This window comes from Brachycentrus maculatus, unplaced genomic scaffold (genome assembly GCF_059751285.1).
Source record: "Brachycentrus maculatus isolate JH-2025_06_01 unplaced genomic scaffold, ASM5975128v1 h1tg000059l, whole genome shotgun sequence".
Classification (NCBI taxonomy): domain Eukaryota; kingdom Metazoa; phylum Arthropoda; class Insecta; order Trichoptera; family Brachycentridae; genus Brachycentrus; species Brachycentrus maculatus.
In genome coordinates this window covers 737,623-752,672 of record NW_028280813.1, presented here as the reverse complement: position 1 = coordinate 752,672, position 15,050 = coordinate 737,623, and the positions used below count along the sequence as shown (strand labels likewise).

Genomic DNA, 15,050 nt, shown 5'->3' with positions numbered 1-15,050 from the left:
TCTTGGTGACGTGTGGAACGAATGAGTGAGGAGATGATTCCGTATCTCACTCACTGCATGACTGTTGGCGACACATAGATTTTATGAGTCAGGGGAGAGCGGCTATCCCTCTTCTTCCTTTGATGTGTGACTATAGCTGACGCTTTCTCCTAAAGAATAAAACTTTGCCTAGACATCTGTGGTCGAACTAGGCAAGCTGCTTCTCGTTGGGGGAATATAGCGATTGAAATGTGTCTGTCTCTGGTCTTGTAGCGGTTGCAGACCAAAATCATCAAGCTGGTGGACGTCTCCTACGGCGGGGAGAACGGCTTCAACCAGGCCATCGAGCTGGCGGCGGAGTCGCTGCAGAACGTCAAGTTCATCCAGGAGAAGAAGCTCATCGGGAGGTACTTCGACGAGATCTCCCAGGTCGGTGTGTTCTCCTTCAAACCGCAACGCCCCATTCCCATCCGTACAATATACAACCATTCGTTGGGTAAAAGGGTGATTTTTTAACCGCGTTAATTTTGTTCCTAAGAGACGCCCGTGCACGGCGGTATTTTGCCATTTTTTAAATGATTACTTTTATCATGTATTTAGTTAAGAAACGATTTATTTTCCCAAACAAAAACGTTCAATGGGATTCATTGTGCCTTTTTGGTACTCTATAATACACGTGTGCCACATTATTCTTGAAATATATCGTAATATAAACAAATTAGATCGTAACATAAATAAATCAAAGCACGCATCGTGTGTCACTCTTACCCACTGGCGATGCGTAGCGTCGAGAGTGAGACAGATATAAGAAAAATCAGGGATCTGTTCTTTTATTTATCCTTGTGATGTTACAAATTATTAGTCAGATATTTCAACAGATGTCATAAGGCCGAGGATTGACGTATTATTTTATCCAAAGTTCCACACCATGAAAAAATCCCTCCAAGTTGAACTGAGGTTGGAAACTTGGAGCAATGTAAAAACACAAACGCTTATGTCAGCCGCGTATGGGGCATGTTTTGTTAAAACATATACGGCTATGCGAGCCGCGTGGATCCGGTTAAGCATTCCTTAACGATCAAGATAACGCTGTGTCTACACGACCCAGCGCCTTCTCTACCGTGGGGTGCGAATAAGAGTTTAGTAGCGGTTGTGAGTTATGCAGCATCGATCGATCCGTTGGCCTAAATGCCGAAAGGGTCTTTGCAGTGCCTGCTAGAGCGTACAGCGCCGGGCCAGCGAGTCTCTGAACCAATATTTCAGACACTTTTTTGAACCCAGCGGACATTGATTCAACATTTTACTACTGTACGTTTGCATAAAACTATCTAGAAGCGTGATCGCGATCAGATGGTTTTCCAAACCCTCTGATTTGTATGAAAAATAGCTATTTTTAATTTGAGTTTTGCTTGGTAAATACCACTATTTCTTTAAATCTATTGTGACATGTGTTTCGATGCGTTCCGCATCATTTTCAAACACCTTATGTTAAGCTTAAACCCATTGAACCTGGGACCTCCAGCACGGTACCTAAACACGCTAACCATTACACTATGGAGGCAGACAAAGAACTAAATATAGTATCTAGTTACTAGTATAGTATCTGGTCAGCATGCTTGGCTACCGTTCTGGAGGTCCCGGGTTCGATTCTAGAGAGGGGTCAAAAAAATATAAGTGATTTTCTCACTCTAATATTTATTTAACCCTACCCTGGACTGGTACCTGAAGCGGAGGGCTGATCACCTTTCCTTCATGTGTTTAACGCCTTTTTGTAACAATCAAGATTAAACTGCGTTTATATGATGCAGTGCCCTATGCACCATCGGTTGCAGATGAGGGTTTGAAGATGAAGATATTCATTTCTAATAAAATTGTGTAGTGTGGGTAGAACGGTGAATGTTTCAATGAAATTGATCACTTAAACCGGCTGATGTCTCATGCTGCTCCTCCTTTCAGGATACGGGGAAGTACTGCTTTGGAGTTGAAGACACACTCCGGGCGCTGGAGCTGGGATCCGTGGAGACCCTCATTTGCTGGGAGAACCTGGACATACAACGGTAACTATTCACTTCCCCGATGGTATTTATTTAACCGACTCCTATGTGGAGTGTGGCTCCACACAATATTTGCTACCCGACTCCTATGTGGATTATGGCTTTGCATGGTATTTAGTATGCTGACTCCTATGCGGAGTGTGGCTTCATGTGGTACTTGTTATCCCGTCTCCTATGTTGAGTGTAGCTCCACACGGTATTTACTACCCTGACTATGTAGAGTGTGGCTTCACATTACCCCAACTCCTATGCAAAGTGTGGCTTCACATAGTATTTATTACCTCGACTCCTATATTGAGTATGGCTCCACGCGGTAATTACTTCCCTGACTATGCAGAGTGTGGCTTCACATTACCCCAACTCCTATGCCAAGTGTGGCTTCACATAGTATTTATTACCCCGACTCCTATGTAGAGTGTGGCTTCACATTACCCCGACTCCTATGTTGAGTGTGGCTCCACACGGTATTTACTACCCTGACTCCTATGTAGAGTGTGGCTTCACATCACCCCGACTCCTATGTTGAGTGTGGCTTCACATGGTATTTATTACCTCAATCCTATCAATACTGGTATTTATTACCAATGCCATCTCGGCTGTCCAAACTCAAAACACAGTAAGGGAAATTTTTTTTCTAGTACGTTTTTTTGTGCATTTTTGGACTAAGTAGATTCTACTCAGTCCAAAAATGCAAAAAAACCTACAAAAAAAAAAATGTCCCTTACTGTGTTTTGAGTTTGGACAGCCGATCTGCCACACTGTGAAGGCGGACAGTTCAAAAATGGTCAGATATAACAAAAAATATTTTCAACATTTTGAGTGTGTCCAAATACTTGTTCACAAAATCTGGATTATCTCCAATTACAGGAGTTATTTTCATATTATTTTTTGACATCTCATCAAAGATGAAGAAGAATATGTAAGTCTGGGCATTTACGGGGCTGACGACTGTCATAGGCTGGTTTAAGAACAAGGTTTCTAAATTGGTTCATATATATATGGAAATTCCAAGAATTTGAGTAGTGTGGTTGTCAATAATGGGTAGAATTGGTGAATGTTATGTGTGTAAAGTGATCACTTAAACCAGCCTATGACGGTCTTCAGCCCCGTAAATGCCCAGACTTCCATATTCTTTTTCATCTTTGATGAGATGTCAAAAATAATATGATATACATCTATATGCCCTCAAAATTTAAAAGTCTATTTTACAATTAAAATGTCGGAAAAAGCGGAGGACTGTTCACTTTTTTTCATGTTTTAACCATCAAGATAACAATGCAGTGCCCTATGCACCATTGGGGTGCGGAAAAGGGTTTGAAGATGAGATGCACAAATGTGAAAGGGGCGAAGATTGTTCGCAAACTTCTTCTCCGTCTTAATCCTCATTGCTGAGGGTTGTGACCCTTGCAGAAGCAATGGTTCTTCTCCAGTTATCCCTTGACTGCGCTGCACGTAGCGCTCCAACCACCGAGGTGCCTGCTGCTGCCTTAATTTGATCGGTCCATCGTGTGGGGATCTTCCTCTCCCTCTCTTTCCCTCCAGGCTACCGCTACCCTGTTCGCAAACACAGATTGATTATTCAAATAAATATTAAATTAATTTTTTTTTAATTTGCAGATACGTATTGAAATCTCACTCCACAAGCATAGAGACTGTGCTGCACCTCACCCCCGAGCAGGAGAAGGACAAATCCCACTTCACAGACAAGGAGGTTTGTGCGACTCTGAATACGCCCTACTCCCATTCATCCCCCCCCCCCCAAGTGTCGCTTCCTCGTTCCGTTCAGTAAATAAATGAATGATCAAGGTAATATTCTCAAATTACATATTAATATTTAAAGAATTTACTTTGCGGTTGGTCATTTTTACTTACTTATTTTTTTTACAAAAATGCTAATATTACTTATACTTATAAACCCTTATCCGCACCCAATGGTGCATAGGGCACTGCGTCATATAAACGCAGTGTTATCTTGACCGTTTACACATGAAGGAAAGGTGATCAGCCTTCCGCTTCAGGTACCAGTCCAGAGTAATATTGAATAAATATTACAGTGAAAAAATCACTTATATTTATTTTACCCCCCTTGGGAATCGAACCCGGGACCTCCAGAACGGTAGCCGAGCGTGGTGACCATTACACTACGGAGGCGGACAATTACTTATACTTACTTACTTATAACCCTATCCGCATATATAAAACCCTTATCCTCTTCTTTTAACTTTGCTGAGATAAGCATTATGGATAAAATTAAGAAAGGTGTGTTGAGATGGTTTGGACATGTAGAACGAACGAGTGAGGAAAGAACGGTAAAACAAATTTTAGAGGGGAATGTTAGCGGGAAAAATAGCAGAGGAAGACCGAGAAAAACATGGCACGATCAGGTGTGCCAAATACTTGAAAGTGGTCAGGTTAGGAGTCGTAACAATGGGCGGGTATGTATGAGGAGATGCATGAACGTGGAAGAGGCGAAGAATGTTTGCAAGGACAGAGTGGTGTGGCGCTCTATTCTCTCTGCCTACCCCTGCGGGGAGAGGCGTGATGGCTAGTTAGTTAGTTAGTCAATAGTGCATAGGGCACTGCATCGTATTGATACAGATTGTTACTTTTGAAGGCATGGTGATTTCTCCTGCGCTTCAGGGACCAGTCCAGGATAATATTAAATATATAATAAAATAATAATAAAACCCTTATCCGCATCCAATGGTGCATAGGGCACTGAATCGAATTGACGCAGTGTTATCTTGATCAATACTTACATGAAGGCAAGGTGGTCACTCTTGCGCTTCAGTCCAGGGTAATATTTAATAAATATTACAGTGTAAAATCGCTAATATTTATTTTCACCCCCCCTGGGAATCGAACCCGGGACCCTAATATTAGGGGATGTTAATATTAGTGACTATATACTAATATATCCACTCACTCGGCGAGTGGTTATATCGTAGTCGTACAGGAGAATGCGACCAACTACCTAAACGTAAAATGTTCAGGAGGGCCATTTAAGTCACTTTTGCTTGGCAACAAAATAAACATCAATGCAGTTAGTCATTTTTAACAAGTCAATATATTATGCTTCCAAGTTTAAAAATCTTTTGGGATTTTTTCAAGGCAATATTAAGCTAGTAAGATATCAAATGCATTGTTCCTGTTCTCTTATACGGCTGTGAAACATGCCACCTTACAAGGGCCCAGAGCAGCCGTGTACTGAGCGCCGAGAATAGGTGTCTGCGGAGAATTTTTGCGTGCGGTGGTTTGACTTTGTGAGGAATGAAGAGATAAGGCGTAGGACGCAGCGAATCTCGGTCACAACTGTCGTCAAGAAGAGGCGATTCAGTTGGCTTGGCCATGCACTCCGCATGCCTCCCGAGAGCCGCCATCAAGCTCGCCTCCTTTACAAGGCATCAGGTTCCCGACCACTGCTGACAATCCGTCGGCAGTTCTCGTCAGAACTTCGGGACGCGGATCTGACTTGGGAGGATGCGAGGGAGCTGGCAGCCGACAGAAAAGCCTGGAGACAGTTTGTGGACTCCATATGGTCCACCTAGGGAGCGGATATGGTTTTAATTAAAAAATTTGTCCGCTTCCGTAGTGTAATGGTCAGCACGCTCGGCTACCGTTCTGGAGGTCCCGGGTTCGATTCCCAGGGGGGGTCAAATAAATTTAAGTGATTTTTTCACTCTAATATTTATTTCATATCACCCTGGACTGGTACCTGAAGCGGAGGCCTGATCACATTTCCTTCATGTGTCAATGATCAAGATAACACTCCGTTTATACGATGCAGTGCCCTATGCACCATTGGGGTGTGGATAAGGGTTTGAATGAATAATAATAGTATATAACCAGAGATTTTTATGTCTACCGGTTTCGAGACGTACCCGTCTCTTCGTCAGGACAATCACTACTACAGCATGCAAACAATACCACCCGTCACCACCATAGCACCATTTACACACTTAAAACTACAAGTTTACCATGTAGTTTTGAGTGTGAAAATGGTGCCATGATGAAGTGTGGTATTCTTTGCATGCAGTAGTAGTGATTGTCCTGACGAAGAGACGATTACGTCTCGAAACCGGTTGACATACATATCTCGGTGAGTGGTTATATACTAATATTATTATTTACAACATTTTGAGTGTGTCCAAATACTTGTCCACAAAATCTGGATTATCTCCAATTACAGGAGTTATTTTCATATTATTTTTTGATATCTCATCAAAGATGAAGAAGAATATGGAAGTCTGGGCATTTACGGGGCTTACGACCGTCATAGGCTGGTTTAAGTGATCACTTTACACACGTGTAACATTCACCAATTCTACCCATTATTGACAACCACACTACTCAATATCTCACCAATAGATGTCTCTAGTGAAGTTCTAGTGATTCATGAACAAGGTTTCTAAATTGGTTCATATATATAGAACTTCCAAGAATTTGAGTAGTGTGGTTGTCAATAATGGGTAGAATTGGTGAATGTTACACGTGTGTAAAGTGATCACTTAAACCAGCCTATGACGGTCGTAAGCCCCGTAAATGCCCAGACTTCCATATTCTTCTTCATCTTTGATGAGATATCAAAAAATAATATTATTATTCATTCAAACCCTTATCCACACCCCAATGGTGCATAGGGCACTGCATCATATAAACGGAGTGTTATCTTGAACATTTTTGTAAAAAAATAAATAAGTAAAAATGTCTAACCACAAAGTCAATGCTTTAAATATTAATAATATAGAGAATAAGATAACCCTGTGTCGATACGATGCAGTGCCTTCTGTACTAGTCGTTGCTGTGAGTTATGCAGCACCTCGATGGGTCCGCTGGCCTACATGCCGGACGGACCTTTGCAGTGCCTGCTAGAGCATACAGCGCCGGGCCAGCGAGTCTCTGAACCAATATTTCAGACACTTTTATGAACCCAGCGGACATTTTTAACCTAACCTATTTTTAATCTTGGCGGCTATGAATATTTTTTTCACTCGCATATCAGCCGCAGTTTAAGCCACGCCCCCATCCGTGGTAGTTCATATTATAAAGATACTTTAATGTGATATCTACTAATCAGTAATGAAAGCTTTTTGTAATGCATTATTTCCTATAATTTTTATACTCCTTTCAAGAACGTCATAAATCAAAAATCGTCATTTTTCAGTTATGCATGTTTTTGGAATGCCCAAAAAATGTACTATATCCCAGCAAAAGCGGCATATTTTTAACTTAATATTTACCCGCTACAGGGCAGAAAGTGTTGTTTTTGCATTTTGAAGAAATGGCATGGTTTAATTATTAAATCTATCAGAGGAAGCTAAACTGGCAGTACACAATGGAGTTCTGGTTCCAACCCTTATGTATGGAAGCGAAGCATGGAGTTGGCAAAAGAAGGATGAAAGCAGACTGAATGCAGTCGAAATGCGATCGCTCAGACGAATGTGTGGCAAAACGATGTTTGATAGATGTTTGAATGATGAAATAAGGAAAGAATGTAAGGCTGAGATAAGCATTATCGATAAAATTAAGAAAGGTGTGTTGAGATGGTTTGGACATGTGGAGCGTATGAGTGAAGAAAGAACGGTTAAACAAATTTATGAGGCGAATGTAGTTGGTAAAAGAAGCAGAGGACGACCGAGGAAAACTTGGCACAATCAGGTATGTCAAATACTTGAAAGCGGCCGGGTCAGGAGTCGTAATAATCGTCGGGTATGTATGAGGAGATGCATGAATGTAGAAGAGGCAAAGGATGTTTGCAAAGACCGAGTGGTGTGGCGTTCGATTCTCTCTGCCTACCCCTGCGGGGAAGCGGCGTGATGGTTAGTCAGTTAGTTAGTTAGCATGGTTTAATTATTTTTTTAAATATACTAAATATTTTCAAATGGAGAAAAAAAACTTCAGGTTTTACCTAAAAAGACCTGTTGCACAGTAAAAAGTTCAAACAGTGGCTTGATATTTATTTTTAATACATTGTGTTATATTTTTAAACTTTAACCGGATCCACGCGGCTCGCATAACCGTTTGTGTTTTTACAAGACATGCCCCATACGCGGCTGACATAAGCGTTTGTGTTTTCACTTTGCTCCAAGTTTCGAACCTCAGTTCAACTTGGAGGGATTTTTTCATGGTGTGGAACTTTGGATAAAATAATACGTCAATCTTCGGCCTTATGACATCTGTTGAAATATCTGACTAATAATTTGTAACATCACAAGGATAAATAAAACAACAGATCCCTGATTTTTCTTGCGGTCGGTAATTAGTCCGCGCCATAATCATGCCCTATATCTGTCTCACTCTCGACGCTACGCATCGCCAGTGGGTAAGAGTGACACACGATGCGTGCTTTGATTTATTTATGTTACGATCTAATTTGTTTATATTACGATATATTTCAAGAATAATGTGACACACGTGTATTATAGAGTACCAAAAAGGCACAATGAATCCCATTGAACGTTTTTGTTCAGGAAAATAAATCGTTTCATAGCTAAATACATGATAAAAGTAATAATTTAAAAAACGGCGAAATACAGCCGCGCACGAGCGTCTCTTAGGAACAAAGTTAACGCGTTTAAAAGGTTAAAAACGTTCTCTTGAAAAATCACGTTTTTTGATTTATGACGTTCTTGAAAGGAGTGAGCGATATGTTTAAATGTTTAGAAATTGTATTACATATGTTGTACTTGAAAATGTAACTATATTGAATAAATAATAGGAATAAAATAAAATAAAATGTACATGTGCTGTGTGCGATTGTGTCAACCCCGTGTCGGTGCTTGCAGAGCGGCGTGGAGCTGGAGCTGGTGGAGAGCCAGCCGCTGCTGGAGTGGCTCGCCAACAACTACAAGGCCTTCGGCACCACCCTCGAGATCATCTCCGACAAGAGCCAGGAGGGCAGCCAGTTCGTGCGGGGCTTCGGCGGCATCGGAGGTAACGCTTTCCCGCGCGCCGTCGCGCCCCGACCGAGCGCCGGTCTTGTGCACTTGCCCAAATCTGACATCGATCCTCTCACCCCCTAAGACGCAAACCATATGGGTGAAGAAAATTTATAACATTCACATTTTGAGTGTGTCCAAATACTTGTTCACAAAATCTGGATTATCTCCAATTACGGGAGTTATTTTCCATTATATTATTTTTTGACATCTCATCAAAGATGAAGAAGAATATCGAAGTCTGCGCTTTTACGGGGCTGACCACTGTCATAGGCTGGTTTAAGTGGTCACTTTACGCACGTGTAACACGTTCGCCAATTCTACCCATTATTGACAACCACACTACTCAAATTCTTGGAAGTTCTATATATATATATATATATATATATATATATATATATATATATATATATATATATATATATATATATATATACATATTTATATGAACCAATTTTGAATTGTTGTTCTTGAATCACTAGAACTTCACTAGAGACATCTATTGGCGAGATGAAAACCTTTCCCGTCCTATGGGCGTTTGTCCACATCACGGAACTACACGGAACGTTACCGTCCGGCACGTCAGTTAGCGTTTTAAAACGACGATTGGCTTGGATTGGCACGTGCAATTGTCCATCTTTCTTCGGATCGGTGCGTGAACTCGTTGCACGTACATTCCATCACGCTTAACTAGTCGCTTTTATTTTTCAAAACCGGACTGCCGGACGGTCAAATTCGGGGAGTGGACAATCGCCCTAAGTGTGTTTTTCTCGCTCAGTTAGTGCCTCACACTGTGTTCTCCACTGTAGCGCAGTGGTTATCGCGTTTTACTTTCGTGCCAGATGTCCTGGGTTGATTCCCTTCTTCGCCACCACTCCTGTCTGCGGATAGGTCCCTTAATTTAAGCCTATCCGGATGTTCCTTCTTTTCTAAACGTGCACAAGATTTTGCGCTCACGGTGTCGGTTTTACGTGATGGTATTTTCCATAACTTGAAGATTCAAGTAATTTTTTAACCTTTGTTCGGTCGCCAGCCGTCTACACTTGGTTGCTTTGAATGAGCAAATGAATCGTATGGGCATTATCCATGGTCCGGCCGATCGAACGAGGGTTAAAAATAATTGTATTTGTATGTTTGTCTATTTTTATATTACTAACAATTTTGTATCTTTTATTTTGTGCCGCTCTTGGACGACGTCTGGACTATGGGAATAAAAAAAATCGTATTTATGGAAAACCATATATTTAATAATTTATTATCATATTTCTGTGTTTTTTTTAAATATTTTTTAAACATTTTTCTTCCACAAACGCTTTAAAAATCCTATTTATTCAAAATGATATATTTATTCATTTATTTCATATTTCAATGTGTTGACATTTTATTTTTTTATTTTTCCATTTTGACAATTATTCATTATCACACAATTCTATCATGGATAATTTAAAAAAAAAAAATATATATATATATTTATTTAACACATTTTATTTTCAATTCAATTCCATGACTGTTTTGAAAAAAAAATGTTTTTTTTCTACAAATTTTATTTTAACATTGCTATAATTATTTTGATATTTAAAAAAATATATATTTAAATACATATATCACTAAAATTGTTTTCATAATTATTAAAATTTTTATTTTATTTCATCGTTTCTACAATTGTTTTGACGAAAATTCTTTTCTTTAATTTTTTAAAAAAAATTTTTGATAAAATTTTTAATTTATAATATTTTTTGGTTTCATCATTACGACAATTGTTTGAATGAAAATTCTAAATTAAAAAAAAAACCACTTAAATTTTTATGATGCATATTGGTTTTTTACAAATTTTTTTTATTTCATACCACAATTGTTTTGACGAAAATGTGTTTTCATCCAATCATCGTGACAATTGTCTGTCGGATAAAAATTGGTTTTTCTTAAATTTTTATTTCGTTACCACAATTGTTTTGACGAAAATGACTTTTCATCGTATCGTCGTGACAATTGTCCGGCGGGCGAAATCAGGCATTCTCCGCTACAAAGTGGACTTCCAGTCGTTCCAACTGGACGAGCCGCTGGACGACGTCGATCTGGACGACTATTAAACTGAGCAACATCGCCGTGCGTCATCCGCAACGTTTGCAACTAATGAATTGGCCTTTTTTACGCTTAGATCTATAAGGAACTACGAATAAGGATATCTAGTCTTAGGACGCGTTGTACCGTTTACTCAAGAAATAGTATAATGATTGCGTTTGGTCTTCTAGTATCACATACACATGCATATATATATATATATATATATATAAAAATAAAACCCTCATCCGCACCCAATGGTGCATAGGGCACTGCGTCATATAAACGTAGTGTTATCTTGATCGTTTACACACGAAGGAAAGGTGATCAGCCCTCCGCTTCAGATACCAGTCCAGGGTAATATTAAATCAATATTACAGTGAAAAAATCACTTATATTTATTTTACCCCCCTTGGGAATCGAACCCGGGACCTCCAGAACGGCAGCCGAGCGCGCTGACCATTACACTACGGAGGCGGACAAAAATAATTAATTACTTAATTTAATACTTAATTAATAATAACTTAGTTTTAATTTGTACCAGAAGATGAAAACATCTGTCGTTTTCAAAACTGGTCGTAAATAAAATAAAACTCATTAAAGTGGTTTATTCAAGTGTTTAATTTTAATAAAATAATCATGTCGTTCCACAAAGTTAATCAAAATCAATAAATAATATTTCCATTTTATAATTAAAATGTAACTTTGTTTCAAGATCACTGCAAATATTTTATTATAACTTAATTATAATGTCTACCGGTTAGCTTGGAATCCGGTAGACATTATAATTAAGTTATAATAAAATATATATAGTGATTTTAAAACAATGATGAAACAAGGATGAAAGCAGAGTGAACGCTGTTGAAATGCGCTCCCTCAGACGAATGTGTGGAAAATCATTGTATGACAGAATTAAAAACGACGATATAAGAAAGGAATGTAAGGCTGAACGAGGAATAATTGAAAAGATTAGGAAGAGCTCTTTGCGGTGGTATGGACATGTGGAGCGAATGGATAGCGAGAGAATGACTAAGAAAATATATGTGGCGAATGTGAGAGGGAAAACAGAACGTGGACGACCGAAAAAGACTCGGCACGATCAGATCAATCAGAACCTAAAATCTGGCGGTGTCAAAAGTCTGCGTAATCGGAGGGCATGTATGACTAGATGTATGGATGTGAAGGAGGCGAGGAGTGTATGTCAGGACAGAAGAGTGTGGCGTTCCATCCTCTCTGCCTACCCCTGCGGGGAAACGGCGTGATGGTAGCAGTAGTAGTAGTAGTTAAAACAAAGTTGCATTTTAATTATAAGATGGAAAATCACAAAGCTAGTGCTTCAAATATAAATTATTGTAAAGAACAACATTTTGAGTGTGTCCAAATACTTGTTCACTAAATCTTGATTATTTTAAAAGAAAGTCACATTTTAATTATAATTAATACATAAATTAAAATGGAGTTCTACAAATTAAACGCCAAATCAATAAATACATCTATGTAGTACTGTTTAGAGCCGGAAATACACTCACGAATCCGGTAATTGGTTTATAAATGCGTCGCTTTGATTCCGGTCGGGTTACACGGGATTTTTTCGAACCGTTGGCCGTCTCCTCTGCCATATATTGGTGGGGGTGTGAGGTCTATGACTGGTCACCTCTGTGTAGTGGTTTTAAACAAAGTAATCTCGATTTTAGTGATGGGAATTTTGCAGACGATGGCTCTCGGTGTTTCTCAACATTCGCATATGAACAGTGCGGGAACCGCGACACTGTATCGCATATTTGCACTGCGCAAGCGTGAGGAGCTCAAAGCTCAATGTTCTCTGGCTAGTGGCTAGCGGACTAGTGTTAATCGGCAGTCGCTTTTGAGCTTTCGACAAGAGCGGACCTATGCTTGTTCCGTGAGCGTTGCCAGATGTTTTTTTTTAAAATATTTTCAGCAAATAAATCTAAATTATTATAATTTTTGACGTCATTTATAATTGTGTAGCCTACTTTCAAAATCCGCCAGATCCATGTGTAAGTCAATTTTACAAAAAATGCAAAATTCTCCGGGTAACTTTTATGTTTAAAAGATTTGTCTATCTTTTGATAAAATATTATGAAATATAGAATTTTCCAATTTTTCAATTTTTTTTCAGTGTTTAAAAAAATACGAGACACAAACCGATAATGATTCATCTTGTTTATTGACCTATCCCCGCTCTCTGATTGGCCGATATGAGTCAGAAGGCAAGTTCCATGAATATAGCAGAATTTGAAATACAACGCTGTTTTTAAGTATTTTTTAGCAGGGTTTTCGTCCGCCTCCGTAGTGTAATGGTCAGCACGCTCGACTGCCATACTGGAGGTTCCGGGTTCGATTCCCAGGGGGGGTCAAATAAATATAAGTGATTTTTTTCACTGTAATATTTATTTAATTTTTTACCCTGGACTGGTACCTGAAGCGGAGGGCTGATCACCTTTCCTTCATGTGTTAATGATCAAGATAACACTGCGTTTATATGATGCAGTGCCCTATGCACCATGGTGTAATGGTCTGCGTGTTTAGCTACCGTGCCGGAGGTCTCGGGTTCGAATCCCAGGGGGGGGGTGAAAATAAATATTAATGATTTTACACTAATATTTATTTAATATTACCCTGGACTGGTTCCTGAAGCGCAAGAGTGATCACCTTGCCTTTGTGTAAGTAATGATCAAGAAAACACTGTGTCGATTCGATGCACTGCCCTATGCAGGTGCGGATAAGGTTAAAAAAAAAAAAAAAATGCCCCATAGGGTGCGGACAAGGGTTTGAATGAAAAATTGAATGAAATATTTTAAGCTATAAACCCACAATTGGCATTCCGATAGAGTATTTATTTTTAAATCTTATAAAATTGGATCTGGCGGATTTTGAAAGCAGGCGACACAATTGATTGAGGGGATTAGCTATGAATGTCCGTATTTTTCCGATTTAAAATTGGTAATTTTTTATTGTGGAGTGACTACACAACGCCGGGACGCGCGTTTTATTTTAGCACCGGAGGGGAAATGTCAATTAAAATTTTGATAGAATACAGTAGACAGAACAGATTTGCATTTACAATGATTAAAGAAAACACTTTGTTTTTTACCACTTGAGTTTTATTATAGACTACATGTTTCAGAAGTTAAACTTCCATCATTCAGGTCTGTATAATAACTAAAATATAAAACTGTTCTATAAATTCTATATTTTATATTTTAGTTATTAGGAAGGATGAAAGCAGAGTGAACGCTGTTGAAACGCGCTCCCTCAGACGAATGTGTGGAAAATCATTGTATGACAGAATTAAAAACGACGATATAAGAAAGGAATGTAAGGCTGAACGAGGAATAATTGAAAAGATTAGGAAGAGTTCTTTGCGGCGGTATGGACTTGTGGAGCGAATGGATAGCGAGAGAATGACTAAGAAAATATATGTGGCGAATGTGAGAGGGAAAACAGAACGTGGACGACCGAAAAAGACTTGGCACGATCAGATCAATCAGAACCTAAAATCTGGCGGTGTAAAAAGTCTGCGTAATCGGAGGGCATGTATGTCTAGATGTATGGATGTGAAGGAGGCGAGGAGTGTATGTCAGGACAGAAGAGTGTGGCGTTCCGTCCTCTCTGCCTACCCCTGCGGAGAAATGGCGTGATGGTAGTAGTAGTAGTAGTAGTTACTATACAGACCTGAATGATGGAAGTTTAACTTCTGAAACATGTAGTCTATAATATAACTCAAGTGGTAAAAAACGAAGTGTTTTCTTTAATCATTGTAACATGTCTTACCACAAAGTTAATGCCGAAACAATAAATAAGATTGGCATTTCATGGATTTTACATTTGTACAAAAAGTACATTTTTTGTACAATTGTCCATCTGAAATTTTGAATCCATTCAATTACATATTCATCTCATTATTCCCATCATTAAATGACATAGTATAATTTAAAATAAGACTGTTTTTTTAACATATCGCTCGATCCTTTCAAGAACGTCATAAATCAAAAAA

The 15,050-nt window shown here is 39.1% G+C and overlaps 1 protein-coding gene across 1 annotated transcript in view; it reads left to right on the top strand.

Moving 5' to 3' along the window:
* eRF1 (eukaryotic release factor 1) overlaps window positions 1-15,050 on the top strand; it is a 28,763-nt gene that overhangs the window by 7,735 nt on the left and 5,978 nt on the right. Inside the window, exons 5-8 of the mRNA XM_088256234.1 lie at window positions 253-408; window positions 1,936-2,036; window positions 3,651-3,744; window positions 8,819-8,966. Of these exons, the coding sequence (XP_088112360.1) occupies window positions 253-408; window positions 1,936-2,036; window positions 3,651-3,744; window positions 8,819-8,966 (499 nt within the window). The remainder of the gene's footprint in view (window positions 1-252; window positions 409-1,935; window positions 2,037-3,650; window positions 3,745-8,818; window positions 8,967-15,050) is intronic.